Genomic DNA, 21,418 nt, shown 5'->3' on the forward strand with positions numbered 1-21,418 from the left:
AAAGTCATCTGGACTACATGGATCATGATGATAGGAAAGTAATTGTCAAACAGCACAAGATGCCATGTGAACGTCGAATGACCGGCTTTCTGACTCCATGGTGTATGTAGTTGGTCCTGTGTATATTATTGCAGATCCCGTGTCTCAAGGAAATATGGGCAGGCAGGACTGGTTCAGTGACAGGACTGTTCCTCTGCAAGACCCACAATGTCGATCGTAGAGCTGCGATTTGCGATTATATCAATAGATATACCCCATATTATACTGTGTAGAACTGTGTTGAGAATAATTTGTCAATATGCCCACTCAAAACTTGCCCGTGCCAATCTTAGCGACCAGCGGCACACGCCGACGCCATGCGTCGGGTTCGGCGGCCTGCGCGGTATCCGCATGCGAGAGCCACCATTCCAGTCGCGTCTGCCACAGCTTCTGCGGGACACCCTCGGTGACGCTGTAGGTTACATATCAGAAATCGACCGATGTGAGAGTGTAATGCGGAACACGTACATCCCGCGCTCCTCGAGTGCATCGCGAAGCTGTGCTTCCGTCAGCCAACGCCCCGAATCCTCACGCGTCAGGAGCGCATCATCCTCGGCGATCGCTGCGAGATGTCTCTTCAGTCGGCGGAGGAGCAGGGGTGCGGGTCCCCACGTGGGCAGAGCCAACGAGCTGTGCACAAATTATCAGCTGCCTCCGTCCAACGAAGAAGGGATCACCACGCACCCGTTGAAAGCTGCAAGGGCAGAGCTGTCTAGCAAGTTTTCTACCGGAACGCTAGAATCGGCCTCGATACGCTGGCGGACCAGCTCGAATGTCCTCCGATCCTTGACTGTATACTCCTTCTGCTTCAGGCGTCTCTTCGCATCGATACGATCCTTCTGCGACGGCAAGATGCAAGTGGAGGGTAAGATGAAAGGTGCGTAGAGCACAACGAGTGGGATGATTTCTTCTATTATGAGGATGATGAGGGCGAAGGGGATGAGTCTGGACAAACACAGGTCACATCGTACTCTTATTTGAACATGAAGGACAACGCACTTCAACAGGTCCTCCTTGTTTGTCCTGATGAACCTTGTCTCCCACCGCGTCAGCGGCCGTCCGCCCGTCTTAACCCGCTCCCGAATGGCCTTCGCCCGCCGGCGGTTGGACTCTATCAGCTTGAGTCCTCTCCAGTAGAATTTCTGGTCTGAGGTTCATTAGAGCCTTGGAGAAATGCAACGGACGACATACGAAGAACTCTTTCCCCTGATGTATGAGCCTCCTGATCATCCCCGCGCCTTCCGGGGGTGGTGCGAGAATGCCGTGCTTCGATGCTTCTTCGAAGTCATGCTCCGTGGCTTTGGCGAACTTGGAGGTAGAGTCAGGCGAGGCGGAAGGGGACAGAGGTTCAGGATTGGCTTTTGTTGAGGCGGGTTTTGGGGACGCCGCGGCAGGTTCGGTCGGGGTATGCGTCGCCTTCGAGACTTTCACGGGACCGGGCCTGAGTTCTATCTTCGGCTTTCGCGAAGGGGAGATGACGGGGGGAATATGCTGTTTGGAGTCATTCTGTGCGGACTTCGTGGCTTGCGGAGGTGTCGCGGTGGTGTAGAGACGGCCCGCAAACACATCGACGCGAGACGACGGCTGCCAGTGCGCTATGTCTGAACCAGAGACAAGCGGATAGCTCCCTGCCCGCAATCTGCGATTGAAAAGGACCACATTCCGATGTTGTCTCGCCGCGGAAAGACTACATGGGGGCGAATGATCAGCGTCCACCGGAGTAGAAGAGTGGCGGACAGATACCTTTCTACGAAGCCATTCCTCCCGAGCGAAGAAAGCATACAAGACGAGAATGAAAATGAAAAGTCAAAGACAATGTAGTGTGCTCGATGTGAGAGACGATAAGGGACGTCTGGCGGAAATGAAGGAGAGGAAGAAGGCGACGCACAACGAAAGTTGCCGCCGCACGCGTTCTTCCGGCCAAGTTCAGCCACAAAATATGAGACCGTTACTCCAGGCGCCGACAAGGGGTGTATCTCTCCGCTATCCAGCAGGCCTATATAATCTCCATCACTGCTGTAGACGTGCGTATTTTCCTGCGCCGGGGCGAAGGAAAGCTGCTTCTCTGATGATTTCAGGGAACGTCTTTTGACTCGTGGTGGTACTTGGACAGAACTCCTCAGGTTTTTTACCAATTAACGTCTTACTTCGCAAGGACGATGTCCGGCGTGCATTCAGCGGTCGTGAAAAACTCAAACGGTCAAAGCCTGCTTCAGGTACTTCCCTCTCCGTTACCCTACCTATCTGGCTCTGCTGTTGTTTCCACCTTGTCGACGTTGTATGGAGCGGAAAAATCGTCCACTGCACAACTCTCTCAGACTGGTGTCATTGCGCTCCTACCCCCTTTATTGTCGGCCAATACATTCAATGTGGAAGCTCAAGATTACCTGACGGCGCTGACGCTCAGTGCGAATGCCGCCGCCAATGCGCTCGCTTGTGGGAGCGTCCTCGCAGGGCAGACAAGCGAGACCGACGAATTCGGCGATCTGGCACTCTGGTTGGGAGAAGGACATTACGGGAAGGGACACGAGCGGGAGGTGCTCGAGGCGTTGGGATTGCATGGCGCTCTTGGGCCTCAAATCAAGGTATACCTGATCACTTATACCTCCCCCTCCCCCCTGTGACAAATTGATGATTGACTGCCGTGCGATTTTTGAATTCGTGAAGATCACTCCTGTGGATATCCCAGCCGCTATGCATCTACCGTCGAATTTGACGGAGCTCGTTGCTCGCAGCAGCGAGGGAAAACGGCTGTCCAGTCTTCTCTCCCAACTGGATCATATCTACTCTTTCACCGTTCAGCCCATGCCTGCAGGTGGAGGATCTGTCGCACAGTTTCTGCTTGGTCACCGTAGCCATGAAGGGTTCTCCGGCTGGTCAGGATTGGTTGGAATCGGAGTGTGGTCGTAGTCATGTATGTGCCTTGCACTCTTTAGTAGGACACGACTTAATGGCCCCCATGGCAGGGTTGTACCTCAGGCTGACTATGGACATTCTGTTATCTAAATAATATAATCTGCGTAACATCGCTGACGTCCATGTGTGCACCTCCCGTCTTGTCATCCAAGTCCTTCTACTACCAGCCCTTCACTGCATGACAGACTGCCTTGCAGACTGCTGGAAACTGTTCACCATTCAATCTGTAGAATGGGTCTCTAGCATAGCGTGCTGAGAACTTTGCAGCTGTTTGTAAAAATAAATAGCAGTGGAGACAGAAAAAGGCAAATGACTTTCTGTATGGTGCACACATTGAATATCAACTATGCATGATACTAGTTTCAAGTACATGCTTACTACTCACACGGAAGGAACTTGTCTTGAATACAGCTTATGTGCTGCCAGACAAGTATACCAAAGAGCTAAAAGCTGGTCAGTGGAAAACTGAGCCGAAAACCACAGCACCCAGGATTCCCGCGTGGTCCCCCACCGTGGTACTAACTGGGCGGCACTTCGGTTAACTGCGCAGATCGGACGGGATGCGGTGTTTTCGAAGTCCTATGGCCGTGGATACACACTTATGTGTGGAGAAGACTTATAAAGGGTGGACAGAAAATCCCCCTCAAGTCCATGAGCACAACACACTCAATTCACATTCAATCCTAGACGTCGTCAGCTGGAAAGGCTATCTGCTTTGCATTGGCCGCGGAGGGGAAAGCCGATGCCACAGATGACGTCGGCGATGGGGGAAGTGTCCTGCTTCGCCGCCCGAGGGGACTGGAGAGGGTGCTGGTCTCCGAGCGCGCTACTGCGCGCACGCACATTGCAGGCGAACGCCGGGGCGACGCAGACGTTGATGCCGAAGTGGGATGCGCCACTGATGGCTGGAGCTCGAAGTTCGATAGCAGCGCCTTCAATGCCAATCGCCGGTGAATCGGAAATCTCGCTGAGAGGATCTGGCAGTTTGGCGGCAGAAGGTGCTTCGGTCTTCGGTCGACCTCTGTAGTGCCTTGTGTACCGGTCCCGCTAGCCGGGAATAATCGCGGTGGGCCTTTGAGCACAGCAAGGCGATGCAGTTTGGTAATGTTCGCAGATCGTATAAATGGTCGTCAGAGAGTTGAGCTGTGTATCTATGCTTGATCAAGCCAATCAGAGAGGGTTTGTTCTCGAATGACTACGCAACGCACTTCGGGTCACACTTGGGCCTCATCGAGGAACTCAGACTGCAAAATATTTAGGATATCATCCATCAGGACCACGTCGTGTAGTGAAATACGGTATGCACTGGTACAAAAGTTCGAGGTTCAAACAGGAGTACGAGTCACCATATGCAACGCCGATGGGAAGTGCCAGGCATCTGTCCTGGACAGCGCGGTGCTGCCATTTTCGTGTGCTGTGTGCTCAGGCCAGCGCGGCACGGTAGGCTCACATCACATCAGCAGCAGCGGCACTCGGGGTATCTGGCGGTAGGCCACACGCGAAGTTCCAGGTTTGCGCCTGTCACCGCTGCAGGCAGGTAGCGTGTCGGGCCTCCCAGCCGAACGCGCCGTCGCCCATCTTCGTCCACACACGGCCGACGGGCGGTACGTACGCTTCGACGGACAGGATGCGATCACAAACCGCGCACCGTTGCACGAAGAGCTCCTCGTATGAGCATAATAGGTTCTAAAAGATAATTTTAAAGTTCGAATATGCTCTCAGCGTTGGAGTGGAGATGCCCACCAGAACTGCGCGGAGAGAAGTTTGTGGTTGTGACTGTATCATTTTCGCGATCTGCTGGGACAAATTTTGATATACGAGGTATTGGGATTGTGAATGCGACGGTTCCTACATGCAGGACGAACGGTGAGGACATCATGCGCCGACAAAACGAAGAACCCTAAACACCTGTTCACGTGGGCCAAATGCTGTAGCGCATTCAACATCTAACGGCGCGCCAGTAGCAGATTCACCCAGCGTCAGGAACACGGTGACCACGTCCCTGATCATGCAGCGCAGGACGACCGGACACGCAAGTGGTCGATTCCGCGAGGGCGAGTATACGTGCATTTTGACGGCGTGATCGGCCCCATTGTACTCCCGTATAAACCCAGGGAGTGTGCCCAGCCGAACTGGCGGAAGCCCTTGATCAATCTCCGGAAACGACGAGGAGCTCTTCGGCTCGAAAGGACGGTAAGGCTGCGGAGATTCTGGAGATGGTGGACGTCTGATTCACGGGAAGTTGAGATACGGCGGGTTCATCTCAGCAGGAGACAAGGCTGTGAATGACGCTTACTTGCGTTTCTGTGTCTCCCGCCGCACAGTTGAGTTGATATCGCTCTTGTCCTTCTGCTCGCTGTCCCGCGCAGCCGCCAAAGCTTCCTGAACAGGCTGTGACAGAAGCGTTCCCGATACTTCATTCAAGACTTGGAATTCATGTTGCAAAGGAGGTGATGGGGCCACTGTATGTATGCTACCAGCGCCCGGTGGGCGTACGAGGACCGCAGGAATCTGGCGAAGGGCCCGTAAACGGGCACTAAATTCTGTGAGAGTCTTGAGTTTGTCCTGCAGCGCATTTACGTCTGTGGGTACAGGAGGTGTGGAATGATTTTCGACTGTTGCCGACATGTTGAGTGCAAGAATTGAGCGTGACGCGCATGGATGTGACATATGGTGCTGAAGCCACGTGACATCGGGGAAATCCCAATGCCCGAGGCCGGCTGCCGGGCCTTACACTCAACGCTCTACATTGATTGGACTTCTGGTATGTTCTGCGTTGCATCATTGTACCGCACAATATTTACGAACATAATCTGCACACAAGTTCAGCGGTATAGCCCGCCGGTCGCTAGGACACAGTCGTTGAGCTGCATTCATTTTTCGAGGTGCGTGCATCCCTCGTGAAATTTGCTCTAGCTATCTGATCGGCTGCAGAGTTTCGTCGGACACGGTCTGAGCGTGTCTGGCTGAACGTCAGGCCTTCAAGATTCCAGGTCCGATGTGTTCGTGGACAAGGACGGCAACATTGCAGAACGACCCGTCCCACTGCTTAGGGTCTGACTCAGTCGTCGTGAAACGTTGACCTCCCTTCCGGTGTCGATGTGTGTTGCGAGCAGGGGTGTCAGCTCAATTCGTAACAGCTTCGACTGGTTGAGAACAATAGCCAACCGTACGTCGGCTTATACAGTGCATCTTGGAGATTTTGTTGACTCTACGTGCGCGGTTTGCACAAACCTTCCAAGGGTGCATCGACTTGTAACGACCGTAACTGCAACACATAATCGCGCCTAGAATTCCCATAGAGGTGCAAATATGCATGTACGGCAGTGTACTTGACGGTCCGAAGGCTCTGTTTTTCTGTCAAATTTCTTCCGACAAACGGAAGCTTACTCATGAGGATAAACTCGATCTACTAGCTCCCATTGGCCCTCCGGACCTCGGCGATGTTCCTGTGTTCCGTTGTTCTGATCAGCGTCACATCTCGAAACGCGGTGTCCTGTCCAGCAGATCCTATGCTTATCGGAAGCTTCCACTGTTTCCCTGAGTCGTGTTAATCCTCGATGGAGGCTGTGATACCTTACGCGTACCATTTTCTGCATGTGTCGGTGACTGTCCGTCGATATTTTGGAAACCAAGGTCTGAAAATGATTGCTTTCCTTCCAATCGGCGGCGCTGGCCGTCGTCGTGGTATTCAGAGGGCCAGGCCAGCGCACTCGGTTGAAACTTGCGGAGAACGGAGAATCAGACAGGCCGTGCGCACGTGGACCAACAACCGAAATCTCTCCATCTGCAGTGCCCATCCGCATCACCACGAGGCTATCTTCCAGTTACAAGGTGATGCGACTCATCGATTGCGCACATGGTATACACGTTCGACACGTGGTCAAGGCAATCCGCTTGTCGCATGTGGAAGAACTGCGATGATTTACACCAGGGAAGGCAAAGGTTTCAACGCACCTGTACGCCAGGCGGCTGACCAAATATGGACAAGGATAAAAGTCACTATCTCGATAAGCGATCGGGCGGGCCGCCGCGATCTACTTGCCGATGTTGGAGGTGCTCTAAACCTGTTCGGTGGAGAGACAACAAATCTTGCTCGGTCGCTCCCCGAACTTTGTCTCCTTGGATCTATATCTACCGCGTCTCCTTGTCGCTCTTTCTCTTGAATTCTCATATAGCATCTGATCGGCTTCTCTGTAGCATAAACGCCTTTTGTTAGCCGCTCCAGCCTCTCCCTCAAACCACCGTCCGTGGCCCCGGGCGTCCCAGTGCTTTGTGCTCACTCCTCAGGTCTTTTCAATTCACAGTACCTGTGACAATGACGGTTGATATAGGTACCCTGCTTGTTGACCCTTATTCCTCCGCTTGGTCGAGTCACCCTGTTGCCTTTGGATCGCAATGTACAGCGACGCAGATCGCGTCCACTTCGTTCTATAGCAGTCATCGTATGCCGTCTGCTGTCCAGTCACGTAAGTGTATCGTTACCTTACCGGATGTAGTCCTGATCGACGCTATCCTTGTAAAAGACTCATCTCCGGCCGACTTCAGTACACTTCCTGGCCAGATGTCCGTCGTCTCTGTCATGGGATTGTTCCGGATCTTTGGATGTCACCCATTAGAGGGTGTACCTGGCACCACCGTTACCGTGTCGCTTAATCTGTCGACCAAGACGTGTAACGCGATCTTCTTGCGTTTAGTCGTCGGACGGAAGGCTCTGAGCACGTCTGTCCGGCACCTGCCCGACCGCTTCGGAGCGTGGGAGTTGCAGTCGACCATCCCACAAGATGAAGTGTCAGGTCCAACCGCGGTCCCTCTCTCCGTGCAAGTCTTGGATAGCGCGAACCAGGTGTTGGACTCCGTGACGTTCGGCAATTTCACTTATCTCCCTCCTGGTGCGTTTCGTTCTCTTGTGACCGTGTTGATCGCTCGCTCACCTCGACTGCAGCGTCAGGAAGCCGGTCTGTAGCGCCCGTCAAGTACGAAACCGCTGAATATACGCTTAACTCCAATGTGCCCCTGATGATACGCCGATCTATCAGCATGGCTGATTCTGCCACCCATGCGACTGTATCGGTCCCCTCGTACTCCCCCTTGTACGTCTCTCGTACGTCCAGCAGTAGCCGATCGCGGGAGACTAAGCGTGGGCAGTCAAGTCGGCAAACAAGGAAACACCTGAACCAGGGCCGGCGTCTCCGCTTCAGCGACGACGCTTCCAGCTCTGAGCGTGCCCACCTCGAGATTTTGACTCCGTTTGATAGCATGTGCAAGGACTGGGATGAGGAGGAGCTACGTAGCAGTCGTCGTCTCGTCCGGTTCACGCGCGTGCAGGAAGGATTCACGATCAAGGTCTCCTGCGAGCGTGTCAGGATCAAAGAGTATACCGAGGGCGATGTCGTGATTTCCTGCATCTACCGCGCCGAAACCGATCACTGCTTCGTGACGTCGGTTGACATCATCTACCTGCTGGAGCACCTGGTGGGGGAGGAGTTTGATATCGAGGAGAAAAACAGGATCCGGCGCAACCTGGAGGGCTTTCGGCCTCAGACCATCTCGAAGAATAGGGTTGAGTCGAACGATTTTTTCACCCAGATCATGGGCTTCCCGCCACCGAAACCGCGCAATATCGAGAAGGATCTCAAGGTGTTCGAGTGGAAGATCTTATCGCAAGCATTGGTCAAGATCATCGCAAAATATGTGAGCAACTCTGAAGTGACACTACTTCCAGGACTGATTGCAATTATTTCCAGTCGCTCTCCGCGCCGGTTTCGGAGCACGCTGGTGGTCGCATTTCTATGGCTCCAGAGAAGAGGACACCGTCAAGCCGGTCGTCGTTGAGGTCGCCGCCTTTGCCCGATCCAACGTATTCTCGAGACTCAAATGACCTCATGTTGCCTAATGCCCTGGGGAGCAGCTCGTATATATCCGCGCCAGAAAGTGACGATGCAGCTTCCGTGACTTCACACCACGATCACGCCCTGCCCTTCACCAACTCGGGTGAGAGCCCAGGATTGTGCAGTACACCCCACGTAGGATCGCCGTCGAGCATGTTCTCAAGCTCATCCCATTCTCCTGCGGTATTGTGCGACCCTGCATGCAAACCGACCTTCGTCATCAACTCTCAGAGTGGGTTGTGCCAGGCCGTCATCGTTTCCTCTGACGCACTTTCGCTCACGGGCAACCCGTGTTCGTCGGAAGGCTTCCAGCTCCACAACAATATTTCGGCGTTCGACTCCTTGGAGTTCCAATATTTTGGCGAGCACAAACTGGCTGACCCATATTATTAGCACTTCTGCCTCTCATGCTCCTCCGTGTGTATCCTTAGCTAGCTCAGTGCGAGCCGGTTGTCGTGCCCAGATGTAGAGCTAGAATATTTAGCATCCCCCTGTCTTATATTGTGGTTGTTGTCCTGTAGGTACAATGCAGTCGTCTGACTCCCCAGTATGTTATTTGTGGAAATGTAATTCGCCATCTACGATAGTATTAATATTTGCATTTGACCAGACGCCTCAATGGGACAGGACAGTGTCTATTGGATAAACGTTCCGCCTACCGAGAAGTAGTGGACAATCACGAAGTAGTTACTGTACGTGCAGCAAGGGTTAGTGTCTTGGACAATCGATTGGACGTCATGTGGTGCTTTGAAGCATGTAAATCCCTCATCCTGATCTCGCGTTACTCTGCGTGTAGTTCACTGCGAGTTGGATGCTGTCCCCAAATGTAGTGCTTGGCACATATCCATCGTCTTTCGCAACCATCTTGTCTTGCTCTGCACCGTCGTCTCAACCCCACCACGTTATTCGGGCAAATGCATATTCACGATTTACGATAGTTTTTGCGCTCGTCCGGATGTTCTCATGAACATAGTACCATACAACCCCAGGCACCTGTTGCACGGACTCTCCGTCATCCGTGAAGTAGTGTACTAGAAATAGCTAAAATTAATACAACATTATGAAGATGCTCCAGATACAGATCGTCCAAGTCGAAAAGCCAAAGATCGAAAGCAAGGAGGGCAGTGAGATAATTCGAGATAGAGTGAGAGGGCGGGAAAGCCGACGAATATCCAACATCATGGATCTCGCCGACCGAAGTTCAAGCTTCCGAACTTCGAGAATCGACCTTTCATTGACCCGATGCTGCCCATGGTTGACGTCGTTATGGATGCTGCACCCGACATTGGCATGATCAGGGCGCCATTGACGCCGTTGATAAATGAGTCACGTGGAGATCCTTCTGAAATCGTATCGCTGCCACCAGCCTCGACAGGTGCCGAGGACACACCATTGAAACCGTGACGGGCGAGGTGGGCGAGATGTCTCTGCAGTGGAGTGAGCTTGGAGAACATTTCAGCACTAGGCTGCGCGTTCTCTCGTGGTGCGCGTGTCGAAAGCGGGGAAAGTGGTTCAGAAGGTACTGTGTTTCCCACAGGAAGGACAGCGACTGGGGGACGTCTAGGGAGCAGATAATTTATCAATCGATACTGCATCTGAAATGCAGAATATACTGACGATTGTTGAGGGTATAGAGATGGTGAAGCCACTGGAACAGACGATGACTCGTTGGAGCGGGAACCACCCACTAAGTCCATTGCGAGACGCTGGACCTCATCGTGGAAATTCTTCCTGAAGAACCTTTCAAGTGTTCCGTGGAACGCCATCATCTCTGGTGGACACAGTTGTCCATGCAGTCGTAGACAGCTGTCGATCATACGGACCTGGATGACTACTCGTCTAGCATGCATTTTAGTATCGAAATAACGTCACTCACCTGTTCATCTACGGCGTTTCGCAACTTCTCCACCTGTTCTACGCGCTCGGGGTGTCTAAGAAGATAATCACCGGATAGATAAGCCTGTCTGAATGCTCCAATACCGCTGTTGATTGGCGCATCGACCGCAGCATTTAGACTCATTGCAAGCGGGTTAGTAGGGACAGGCTGTGCTGTCTTGGCCAATGCGGAGTACTTGATGTTAAGTCCTGCTAGCTCTCTCGTCCTCTGCTCAACTTCATGCAGAGCACTCTCCACGGGAGAAATTTCGACAATCTGTACGTCGACAACCTCAGAGCGCCGGAGAACTGTGGGGAATGCTTCTTCGGTCGTAAGGAATGTTTTTTCAGTCCAGACTTCTTCTGAGCCATCGGGATTGACTTTGGTGAGTGAACGAGAGTAACTGAACAGGTTGATAGCACTGGAAGTGGCAGTCAAGAAACGCGAAAATCGTGATCATCTGAACGGGCCTACCTGTGCTCATAATATGCTCGTATCTGGGGAGGGACATCGGGGTTAGTGAAGATTGGGGAATCCCGTACAGGCTCTGGAATAACAGCTGTACACTGAATGTATTGGTCTGTTCCGAAGCGGATGTCGACAGGGGGATCGCCCATAGTCTTGAGAAGCTGGACGCCTGGGTATTTGTTGAGCATCCGCTCGCAAAATGCTCCGAACTTCTCCCATTCATATCCGCGGTACTGTATACGGCAAGGTCAGAACCTGCTGAATATCTGGTGCTTCCAGAGCCACGAATGACGCACGATGAACTGTTTGTTCCGGATTGCCCCAGGGAAATTACCATAGAAAGCGACCCTAAAGTAGTCCGAATAGTAACGTTGATCCGTGATAATATGTTCCAGGAGAGCAGCCTGGTGTCGAAGGATCTCAGCCAATCGAGTGCTGAATTGAGTTCAAGTGTGAGAAGAGTACCAGGACAGCTATATCGAGAAGGCACGCACTAATTGAAGGTTACTTCGGCATGCTGCAGAGCAAGATCCTTGCATATCTCCAATGCGCTTTCCCAAGCCTTGCCCTTGCCTGCAGAAACATGCATCCTTATCTTAAAAGCAGTGATGTCATATCCATCGTTACACATACCGAGATAGTCCAAGATGAGCAAACACAGCGTTTCCTTGCGATGAAATTGCGATTGTTGAGGTAGGCCGAGATCTTCCATAGGTGGAGCGAATGTATTGAGATCCCATTCGTGCAGATCCGCATGTAACTTCAATGTCAGTGCAGCTTCCACATAGTTTTGAGATTGCAGATGCATCTGCGAAGGATTGTTAGAGGCGTCGTTCATTACTTGGATGTACATTCCTACGTTGACAAGTTGATGGACATATTTGATGTATATCTCGTCACGCCCGATTCGACGAATGTAGTTCATTAGACGGAGCTGGACCGCTGAGATGAGAGCAAATAACAATAAGTAGGTCCAACGAAACGTACCGTTGCGATGACACGGTCATCGGCATATTCCTCACCTTCCGGCAGTGCACGAACGCTGAGGAGTAAACTGAGGAACTGGTCAACCTCTTCGAGGAAGCCTGTCACTCGCTCTCGTAGCTGCTCGTCGACATCGGAAGAATCAAATAGATGTCGAAGGTGTCCAATGAAGAATGCCCGTGATATATCGTCGCCTTTACTGTCGGACATGAACAGCGTGTCCAACTTGCTGACCAACTCGTTCTCGATATGATGGAATTGCCGAGTGAGCTGGTACTCCGAGATGATCATACAATAGAGGATATGGACTGCGTTGTCACGTAATTGATCATGATGGCTCAAGCATAGGTTGACAACATGCCCAACCAGGGGATTGAGAGCATCTTGATAGTTCTGAGAACACTTATCAGTTCATGGTCCATGTTCGTTTTACGACCGTTAGGCACGTACACCATATAATGGGTTGGCTCCGCCATTTGCAAGGTCATCTTCATGCCACCCGAGGGCGTCCCACATCCGGAGGAGAATTGATGCTCCTTCGCCTCGAATATCTCCAGCAAGACGCCAGACCGCTCGTCGCTTCTGCTCCACGATCAACAGGTAACTCATACAAGTATAGCCAAAAAACTCGCCTGGGAGCTGGATTCTTCGATCACAAGATGTTCTGAAGATAAAAGTTTGAGTAAGACATAGAAACCCTCTCGCCACAAAACCGGGTCAAATGTCCTGGATTTCTCGTTTGGAACGAACTCGCGTTCGAGTAACGATGCAATTGGATCCACGAGCTTGATCAGGACTTTGTGCGCCAGGATGTTCACATTCAACCAATTGCTCGGGAATGCGTCGCCGTTCAAAATTGACGCAGAAACCTTGAAAGTTTGTAGCAATAAGGTCGCGAGGTTATCTTTACCTTCAATCTCCAGGGTCAGGTCGAAGAAACTGAGGATGTGTTTCTTGGGTGCCGATAACACCAAGACTAGGAACACGATGGCGGTCTCGCCCAGACCTGGGATGAAGTCTGCCTTAACGTCAAACGAACCGGATGCGGTTGTGGTGTTCTTCGGAAGATGTGTGACTAAAGAGAACGGATAGGATTCAGGGAAAGTGACGGGATAATTAGTAGAGACAGGTGTTAGGGAACGTATACGTTCGATTGCTTTGCGGGAGTCTTCGTTTTGGAACTCTAGGTAAGAATCCAATAATCTGATAGTGAAAATCAGCCGAAGTCGAAAACGTATGATCAGCGTAAATACCTAGGAAAGAGTGACAAGACCGTCTCGATATTATCCTGTTCCTGTCGCAGGAGATTGCGATCTGATACAATGGAAGGTTCTACAAGACTCTGCAGTAACTTGTCCAACATCACCGCTACGACTGTCACAGACAACCGAACGCTCTCCAGCCAACTGACACGAGCAGCATCACGAGCACTCTCGGAGTCACCAGGCTGCGTCAGAGCATATTCGTCGAACCTGCCGAAATGTGGTTTGATCCATATTACAACGGATTCGAGGAGTAAGGAGCGAGATTGGTTGTTATCGAACAGGAAGCCTTTGACCATCTGTAGGTACATGATCAGCTTCCAGATGACAATCTTGCCCTTGTTGGACGCGATCGCGTTCGCAAACGTCGTGGCGATGGTCACCAGCTCTACGATCGTAAACACCTTCCCTAATTCAGGCAGGATAGAGGTGAAGTGTTGCAAAGCGATGGTCTGAGTCCCGATGATAGACGGGGGGGATGTGGTCGACATCATCCGATTCACCTCTGACAGATGAGCACGCAGTTCGCGCTTGAAGGTCGCCTCTAGGTGATCTGCAGTAGCCCCTCCACCCATGCCCAGTTCCTTGGCCTTCTGCAGCTCGCGAGACCTTACAATGAACTTGAAGATGTAATACCAGACCTTCAGTGCGGCACGCAACGGAGACGCCGTGTCATTGGCGGTGGGATTCTGCAGCAGTCGGTTCATTGAGTGTATCATATGCGACGAAGCTGATGCACAAGTGAAATGGTTCTCAATATACACATCCAAGACAGGCTGGAAGTTGCTGAAGCGGCGATCTTGCACTATTCCAAGCACCGTCACCAACGCATTGAACACGAGATGATCCATCTCTCCAGACTGGTTGTTCTGAGACACGAGGATCCCAAACAGCGAGTCGAAGATGTCGCGCAGAAACTTGACAATCTCCACCTCACCGACGAACGTGAATTTCGCCAAGACGGTCGTGAGGAATTCTCTGTCTGTCAGCTGCTCCCAATTCAGTAAACTGAGTAGGACAGAGTTCTGCGTGAACTTCGTCGAACATAGCGAAGACCGGATGGTAAGGCTGTCTCGCATGGGTGGCGCGATCTTCTGCAACTCGACGGGCACATACACATGCTCAAGTTTTTGATTGGGAGGAAGCCATGGTGACGCCGCGAGGTACATGTCGGTCGAGACTTGGCCCAGCCGGTCTGCGCGATACAATACCAGAGTATGAGACCCATCCTCAAGGAAAGCGGGACCATCAGGGAAAAGCGGCAAGAACGCAAATGCAAACGGACGTTCAGGAGCATCCGATCCTCGGCTCATCGATCGTTCCCTGGAGCTTCGATGCCGAAAAGTGAAGAAGAGATGCCAGTGCTGATCGCCTTGAAAGGGGAGCTTGATCTTGATGAGCTCTCCGAACGTTGGTTGGTTGGTTCGCTGGAAGACCATGGAGTGCCACTGTGTCGTCGGCGGCTCCCCACTGCACTGCGTGATGGCGCGATCCATAATCCGACCATCCTGATCTCTCACGTCGATAGTCACTTGCACGTTGCCATTCACACTACCAACCTGCCCTCGAGCAAAGTTGGCAACGCTGCGACGAGCGGCACCGCTTTGCGAGAAGGAAAAATCGCCGCTCCAGAGCTTGATGTAGAGCTCGTTTCGTACATCCCCAGGGAAGACAACATCGGGAAAACCTAGGCGTAGACTGAGTGGTGTGTCCTGGAGTAGTGATGTATTCTCTCGAACGATCGTCTCCGCGTCGCCGTAAAAAATCTTGATTGACACTGCTATCATTTCGGCTCTTGGATGCTACAGTCAACACAAGAAGAAGGGCACACTATTGATAGACGCACCTCGGAGATTTCTCGTACTCCTTGGTATTGTGATTGAGGATGTCCTGATGAAGCATGGAGAATGTCGCCTCATTGGTGGGTACGAATATAGGCATAGGATACTCTCTGGTAGATGACATCTCCGACTGCTCCGCCGCCATAGCATTAAGCTGCGTGAGCTCGAGCACCGCACAGCCAAAGGGCCTTCTAAATTGCGTCGGAAGTTCAATCGATGAACCCTTCCCAGGTGCATAGCTATCCGCTGTCAGCCCGCCCTCGGTATATGCTGTGGAGGGGGTCAATGTCCCCGACTCTCTTAACGAAGCCTCTGAAGCGCGCCTGCCACCCTCGTTGATTGAGCCCATGCTGCTTCCCATCTTCATAGCCCCATTCCTGACGATGCGACACACGAGGTATATGGGATCTTGCGCATCCGACTGAACGAGATCTGTGAACAGGGTACGAATACGTGCCGACGGATCGCGGGCGAGGACACCGTTGTGGTTCAATACTACGCAGAACTCCTCCGAGACAAACCGGGCGTAAGCCTTGTTAAAGAGCGAGACGAACAACTCCACCGTCTCTCCAGGACCGCAGATAGAGGCAACGAACGCGCGTATATCCATGAAGACATGGTAGAACTTCGCCTTGGCAGATTGAGCGGTGCTTGTTGATGATGCGAACGAACCTAACGCGCGGTTGGTTCTACTTCGGCTATACTCAGGAAATACAGACAGTGCCTGAGCGGGACCGGGCAACACGGGTGAGGTGTGATCGAGCGAGCCACCGAAGTGCGGGGACTTGTAAGGATGGTTAGACGGCGAGATATCCATGAACGCCAGCGATGCCTGCATTGCATACATCCTGATAGCGCTCAGCCAGCTGCGGGTATCGACCTCGCCTTCGACGTCGACGGTGACCAGACTGCCCCATGTAGGATGTCGCACGATGATATCGAGGCCCTGCACAAGGTTCCCGCTCACAAGTCGCGCAACGCACTCCCGTCGCAGGTTGACGGTCTCCTCCGAGCTCAGCGTCTGCGCGAGCAGCTGTCGTCGCCCGAGATGAAGCGCCTCAATGTGTTCCCGCACGATGTGGAACAGCTTGTAATCGCGTTGCGCGAGGTACTGAAACATGAGCGCATGCCATTCTCGTAGTGCAGACGCAATCTCGTCGACGATCGGCTGCGTAGCGCCCGACGCGGTGTCGTCGCCCGATTTGAGCGATGGTCGGGGAGGGAGCGGTTTCATCACCTGCGACTCCGTGGGCGAAGCGGATCGTAGGCTTGCTGGGTATACTGGCAGACGGGCGCGCGCGTTATTCGCCTGCTCCGGGGGAGGCGTCAGCTTGAACGACGATTTCCGCGAAATAGTATCGTCTTCCTCTGTCTTCGGTATTGGTATCGGTATGGGGAAGTCGACCGCAGACGCCTTCTCTCGTTGCCATTGCGGGTATAGGTCCGACGAGGATGTGTGTCCGTTGATGCTGGAGGTCATGCTCACTGCGAGCTCCGCCAGGCGGCCTTCTGCGTCCGCCAGCTCGTCTCGTACGTAGATGTGGGAAGCAGGGAAGATGCCAATGAACACTTGCTGCGTCTCATCTGCCTTGGCGACCGCCTTCTGGGACGAAGTTGACGGGTCCGATGAAATCGCCCAGTTCACCTGTGGGCGTCGTGTAGTGCATACAACATATCTGCACAATCGAAATGGGATAAGACAGCTGTTCCCGAGCAACTCGCCTGAAGGAGCATATTGCGACAAAACGGCGAACGCACCCTCGATACCAAACTCCCTCCACCTCCTTGTCCCTCGGTGTATACTTTTCGAAAGCGTACACATTGTCACCCACCTCGAGAGAGACTACATCCCTGTGCACAAGGTGCTCTTCCCCAGATGCGTCCGTGAAGCTCGAGAGGCGGGTGCGGTTGGAGAGTTTGGTGTCTCGTCGATTAGGCGAGAGTGGATGAACTGCGTAACCGTAGAGTATGAGAGGTAGCGGCTCCCAGACGCCTTTGCGCCCGCCTAAACCTGAGGGTCCGTTGTTGACCATCGCGTCGAGAAGAGTGGGTATATAGCCTGGTCGATGCTCGACAGAGGGAGAGCGCTGAGACTCTGGTCACGGTCTCACGGTCGATCAGCACTAGGTAGCAGGCCCGATCCTGAGTGAGTCGGCTGGTGCAAGCAGGAACACAAACGGAGGACGAGAAGACGACTTGGTGACGGGTTCAAAATCGTGATCGACGGTACTATCCTCTGCACGTGGAATCTCTCTGCTCTTTTGACCGACACAACATACACTGTTTATTTCACACACGTCAAACTCTATGTCATGAAGGTGTCGTAGTATCTCGGGTTACAGAACCTATGTAGTATGCGTGATGTGTGAGACAACTGAGCAGCAAGAGTGCACAGCTTCGTTACACCGCTAACCACAGGCCAGCGCCGAAAGTCATATCACCTCTCTCTCTTTCATAGTAATGCTCACTGACAGAGGACACATCTGATAGACGTGAGATCTGATAGACGCCCAGAATTGGGGCGTATTGGCACAATAAACGCGGCATCCTGGGTCGTAGAGAACCTAGCATTTCACTAACTTAAGAAGCAAGGTCAGTGCATTGTAAGTAGGAAGAAATGAATGGCATCACCAGCGTGTTCCTTGAATCTTTGCCACACAGAAGGATGGGGTTCGGTGTGATCATCGATCTTCGTGATCGGGTGGAGCAGGAAGTCTCAGGAGACGAAACGTAGACTCATCAGAAGCACGACGATGGTGAGAAGGCGGCTTGCCAACGGTTTGCAGGTTCACCGCTGGTCCAACGGAACGACGGGAAAGAATAGTTGTCCATTTCAATAGCCCGATTAGCTCGAGTGCTGGACACAGCAGAGTTAGATGTGCAGTAGCACCGGGCAGTCATACTCAGTTACCCAGACCCTCTAAACCAGGACTAAGAAAAAAGTAGGCAAGAGTGCCGTCAATCAGCAACCGAGGTTCCCAAGTCAGACTTTTTCGAGACACAACACCCACAATGGTCAAGATACGTTTACAATCAGATTCCAGAATTCGCAGGGAGCAGGCTGATGCTATCGGAGTCGAGTAGAATTAAGTACTGTAGGTGTACGAAACATATAGTCCACGTGACTTAGAGTTCAGGGCCGGTTCGATCGTGTTGTTGTGCTCGCCGTCTTTCGTGCCGGCCTCGTCGACCAGCGCGATGAGCAGCTTATCTGACCACGTCGACCGCATCACCCAACTCGCTAGATCAATTCGCTCAGCTGCGACGTCTACCTCCTCCGTTGAGTCTGACTCTCCATCGGGCTCAGTAGGCCCCTTCACCAATGCGGTGCTACACACCCCGCTCGGGGATCTCATCCGTGATATCGACCCCGCGGAGCTGGGGCTCTTTACCCTGGTTCCTCCAGCGAAACCGCCCACTCATGACACAGATCCTCCTGTTCCGCCACACGGTGAGATCGCGCGAGTCGAGTTCCTCGGAGCAACTCCCCTCAGGAAGCCACCTGCGCCGAAACCTGGAAGATCGGACATACAGAGAACAGGCGAGCACGAGCCAGAGGTATACGCCCGTGCCGCACTGAAGTATCTTGATCGTTAGTGAGTGCCATACATGTCTCTCGTAACTCCGTTGCTCAAGGCGATATAGCCAGTCCATCAGACCCATGCCGCGTGCTTCGGAACAGGCCATCAGGATTGTCGAACAATTGGCTGCAGTGCGAGAAAGTATCCATGGACTCAATAATCAAGCGAAGCAAGTGAGTTATGCGTCAGTTGGGTGGCCTGCTTACAACAACTAAGTCCAGACCGCCCCCGTAGCTCCCTCTCAGCCACCGCTTTCTCCAAAATCTATCTTCGCAGAAGAGGAACGTCGAATCCAGGATGCGCACCAGCGCATCGCCGAGCTGAGGAAGCATGTAAATACACTTTTTTCGCATTGTCAATGATGTTCATGATTCCACAGAAAGAGAGCCTCATGAAACGGAAATCCAATGGCCGAACTATCAGTCGCGCAGCCCCGAAGGCCAAGCCGAAGCCACAAACACCCCAGTCAATGTCACCTCCGGACGAACAAGAAGAAACGTTCTGGAATACCCCCGCAGCAGCCGCACGTACCTTGCACTTCACGGGAAACTCGCTACTTGATGAGGATGTCAATGAAGAACTTGCGAATGTGTCTGCATTGTCCTTTGCCAGCCCTGTTCCTGCTAGGACAAAGAGTGGGAGTCTACGCGGAGGCCGACCATCCCCTTGCTCAGACCTTAAGTTGGAAGAACGAGAGCAGGAAGATCAAGCGTACGACATAGGAAGCTCTGTTCAGGTTGACCTCCAACATGCATACGAAGGCGGTGAAGATTTGGATGCTGAAGTTTCGGGCGTGTTGGATGATGAAGGTGCTGCAGAAGACAAGGAGCAAACAGTCGTGTTACAGAGGCTACCATCACATCTCAAGCAGTTCCAGGACACCTCCCAACCCGATCCAGAACCCGATCCACGAATGAGTTCGCCCTCATCCTCGGGTCCTCTGCCGGCCGCTGAGACGCCTTCTGGCTCGCTGAGGCGGTCGAAGGTTAAAGTGACCACAGAACTGGAACATATAGTTGTGCGTGTCTTTGCATTGCCTTCAGTGTGCTCTCAGCTGACTTCATCGATGTAGTCGAAGATCTGGGCAACTATCGGGGAAGTCGTTATGCCTGGATGCCGCTTTGATGTATCGGGGGCTGGCAGCAACAGACCACCGCGTGCGAAAGAGACGATGTACGTTTCTCTATCCATACCTAATCACACAACGGCGCTAACATCAGAACTAGTGCTCACCTTCAGACCCTCTCCACACTCACACCCTCACCTTCGTCACCCACCACCTCGAGCCTCTCATCCTTTTCCACCGCTGCGATACCTCCGGCATCTGCTCCCTCGCAGCCAACCGCGCAGCAGATTCTCACCGCACACATGCTGCTGGCACTCTTGTCTACGCCGCCGCAGTACGCGATGCCGCTCAGCCGTCTGAAAGAGACGCTCGCAACTAAGTCTGCTGCGGGTGGCGGAGCAGTTACAAGGCCGATATACGGGTGTGTGGCGAAGCGACTGCTCAAGATTGAGCGGGGAGGTGGGGAGCAGATCGTCAAGTTCGATGTGTAGATGTATGACTATCTTTATTTTGAGTTAGCTCCGTAGGTAAAACAAACTCATGGCAGTTAGGCGGCTTGAGATCGGAGAGTTCACAAAGTCTCCCAAAGGTACTTGGAGCCAGATCTACCTCAACTATCGTTCCTCAACATATCCGCGTTTGCACACAGACTTTCGGATGCCTCATCGATCGCGACGAATCGCTAATGATCCTCGTAGTTTACCTACACCGATATCCTCTCCGCGATTGTGAGAGAACTGCAGTCGCTACAATTGGCCACTGTCATGTCACCAAAATGCAGCATGCATCACCCAATTGTATGCAGCGGAAGTGAAAAGTGAGCTTTCTTTCTTATAACACCAACCAATGTAACCAACAGAGCTCTTGTCGCCAATGATGCGCACCGTTATTAACCCAGCTTCATTGCACGAGGTCCGATTGATCCACCTGGAGTTCCAGTGAGTGGACATCACTTGGTTGATTTGTTCGAGCTGCCGTATATATGCAGGCTGAACCAGGGGCTCGAAGCGCCCATCCTCTTTGCACGTTCACGAGGATGAATTACTCTTTCAATTCTACAGCTGATTTTTCTACGAGACTTTGTTGATATGCTATGAGCTAATAAACGTTTAGTCTCTTAGCTTGCAACAGAGTAATGAAGGTGTTAAACGCGGCAAGTTTATGAGGATTCTGTGCGTCCCTGGTGTGGCATGGGTAGAAACGTCAACCTCTTGAAGATTCGACTCATAGCAGTGCAACAAAGTAATCAGTTTTTGGGACTTGACTCTGCAGGTGTTTACTGTCTGTGGTGCTGTTTCGTTGTCGGTATGGTGGATAAATCGTATATTTCAGTACTTAGTCCTCTCTTATCAGATCCACACAACGGTCAATTCAGGCAGCGGGTCTGTTGTTCGGGCGAACGATTAAAGACCACTGGCATAGCCACCTCGCCATTCTGATATCCAGAGAATACACATGGCCAGTGGTCGAGAGCGCGGGGTCGGCAATTGTCAA

The 21,418-nt window shown here is 52.5% G+C and overlaps 6 protein-coding genes and 1 non-coding gene across 7 annotated transcripts; 3 read left to right on the forward strand and 4 right to left on the reverse strand.

Moving 5' to 3' along the window:
* Positions 1 to 306: 306 nt before the first annotated feature.
* On the reverse strand, positions 307 to 1,820 carry SCP_0311080 (predicted protein; the record flags this gene model as incomplete). Its single annotated transcript, XM_027756492.1, has 6 exons — positions 307 to 451; positions 508 to 669; positions 724 to 984; positions 1,039 to 1,181; positions 1,231 to 1,726; positions 1,783 to 1,820. 6 exons carry the CDS (start codon positions 1,818 to 1,820, stop codon positions 307 to 309), a joined length of 1,245 nt encoding a protein of 414 aa, XP_027612293.1.
* Positions 1,821 to 2,198: 378 nt separating this feature from the next.
* On the forward strand, positions 2,199 to 2,949 carry SCP_0311090 (hypothetical protein; the record flags this gene model as incomplete). The annotated part of the gene is made up of 2 exons (XM_027756493.1): positions 2,199 to 2,624; positions 2,707 to 2,949. 2 exons carry the CDS (start codon positions 2,199 to 2,201, stop codon positions 2,947 to 2,949), a joined length of 669 nt encoding a protein of 222 aa, XP_027612294.1.
* Positions 2,950 to 3,433: 484 nt separating this feature from the next.
* On the reverse strand, positions 3,434 to 3,544 carry SCP_r0311100 (the record flags this gene model as incomplete). Its single annotated transcript, XR_003546566.1, has 1 exon — positions 3,434 to 3,544. It is a non-coding gene; the product is annotated as a 5S ribosomal RNA (ribosomal RNA).
* Positions 3,545 to 4,476: 932 nt separating this feature from the next.
* Positions 4,477 to 5,583, reverse strand: SCP_0311110 (hypothetical protein; the record flags this gene model as incomplete). Its single annotated transcript, XM_027756494.1, has 4 exons — positions 4,477 to 4,641; positions 4,699 to 4,803; positions 4,864 to 5,182; positions 5,252 to 5,583. 4 exons carry the CDS (start codon positions 5,581 to 5,583, stop codon positions 4,477 to 4,479), a joined length of 921 nt encoding a protein of 306 aa, XP_027612295.1.
* A 1,690-nt stretch (positions 5,584 to 7,273) lies between these two features.
* Positions 7,274 to 9,239, forward strand: SCP_0311120 (hypothetical protein; the record flags this gene model as incomplete). The annotated part of the gene is made up of 4 exons (XM_027756495.1): positions 7,274 to 7,424; positions 7,482 to 7,847; positions 7,901 to 8,649; positions 8,703 to 9,239. The coding sequence occupies 4 exons, from the start codon at positions 7,274 to 7,276 to the stop codon at positions 9,237 to 9,239; spliced, it is 1,803 nt and encodes a 600-aa protein (XP_027612296.1).
* Positions 9,240 to 10,024: 785 nt separating this feature from the next.
* On the reverse strand, positions 10,025 to 17,310 carry SCP_0311130 (Dedicator of cytokinesis protein; the record flags this gene model as incomplete). The annotated part of the gene is made up of 14 exons (XM_027756496.1): positions 10,025 to 10,406; positions 10,464 to 10,669; positions 10,723 to 11,143; positions 11,197 to 11,423; positions 11,487 to 11,625; positions 11,685 to 11,763; positions 11,824 to 11,998; positions 12,050 to 12,124; positions 12,178 to 12,567; positions 12,625 to 12,756; positions 12,807 to 13,377; positions 13,428 to 15,230; positions 15,283 to 16,953; positions 17,036 to 17,310. The coding sequence occupies 14 exons, from the start codon at positions 17,308 to 17,310 to the stop codon at positions 10,025 to 10,027; spliced, it is 6,546 nt and encodes a 2,181-aa protein (XP_027612297.1).
* Positions 17,311 to 18,475: 1,165 nt separating this feature from the next.
* On the forward strand, positions 18,476 to 20,415 carry SCP_0311140 (hypothetical protein; the record flags this gene model as incomplete). The annotated part of the gene is made up of 6 exons (XM_027756497.1): positions 18,476 to 18,873; positions 18,923 to 19,031; positions 19,080 to 19,190; positions 19,238 to 19,876; positions 19,931 to 20,031; positions 20,085 to 20,415. 6 exons carry the CDS (start codon positions 18,476 to 18,478, stop codon positions 20,413 to 20,415), a joined length of 1,689 nt encoding a protein of 562 aa, XP_027612298.1.
* Between the last annotated feature and the right edge of the window lie 1,003 nt (positions 20,416 to 21,418).

The sequence above is a fragment of the Sparassis crispa genome, assembly GCF_003851025.1.
Source record: "Sparassis crispa DNA, contig_000002F, whole genome shotgun sequence".
NCBI lineage: Eukaryota > Fungi > Basidiomycota > Agaricomycetes > Polyporales > Sparassidaceae > Sparassis > Sparassis crispa.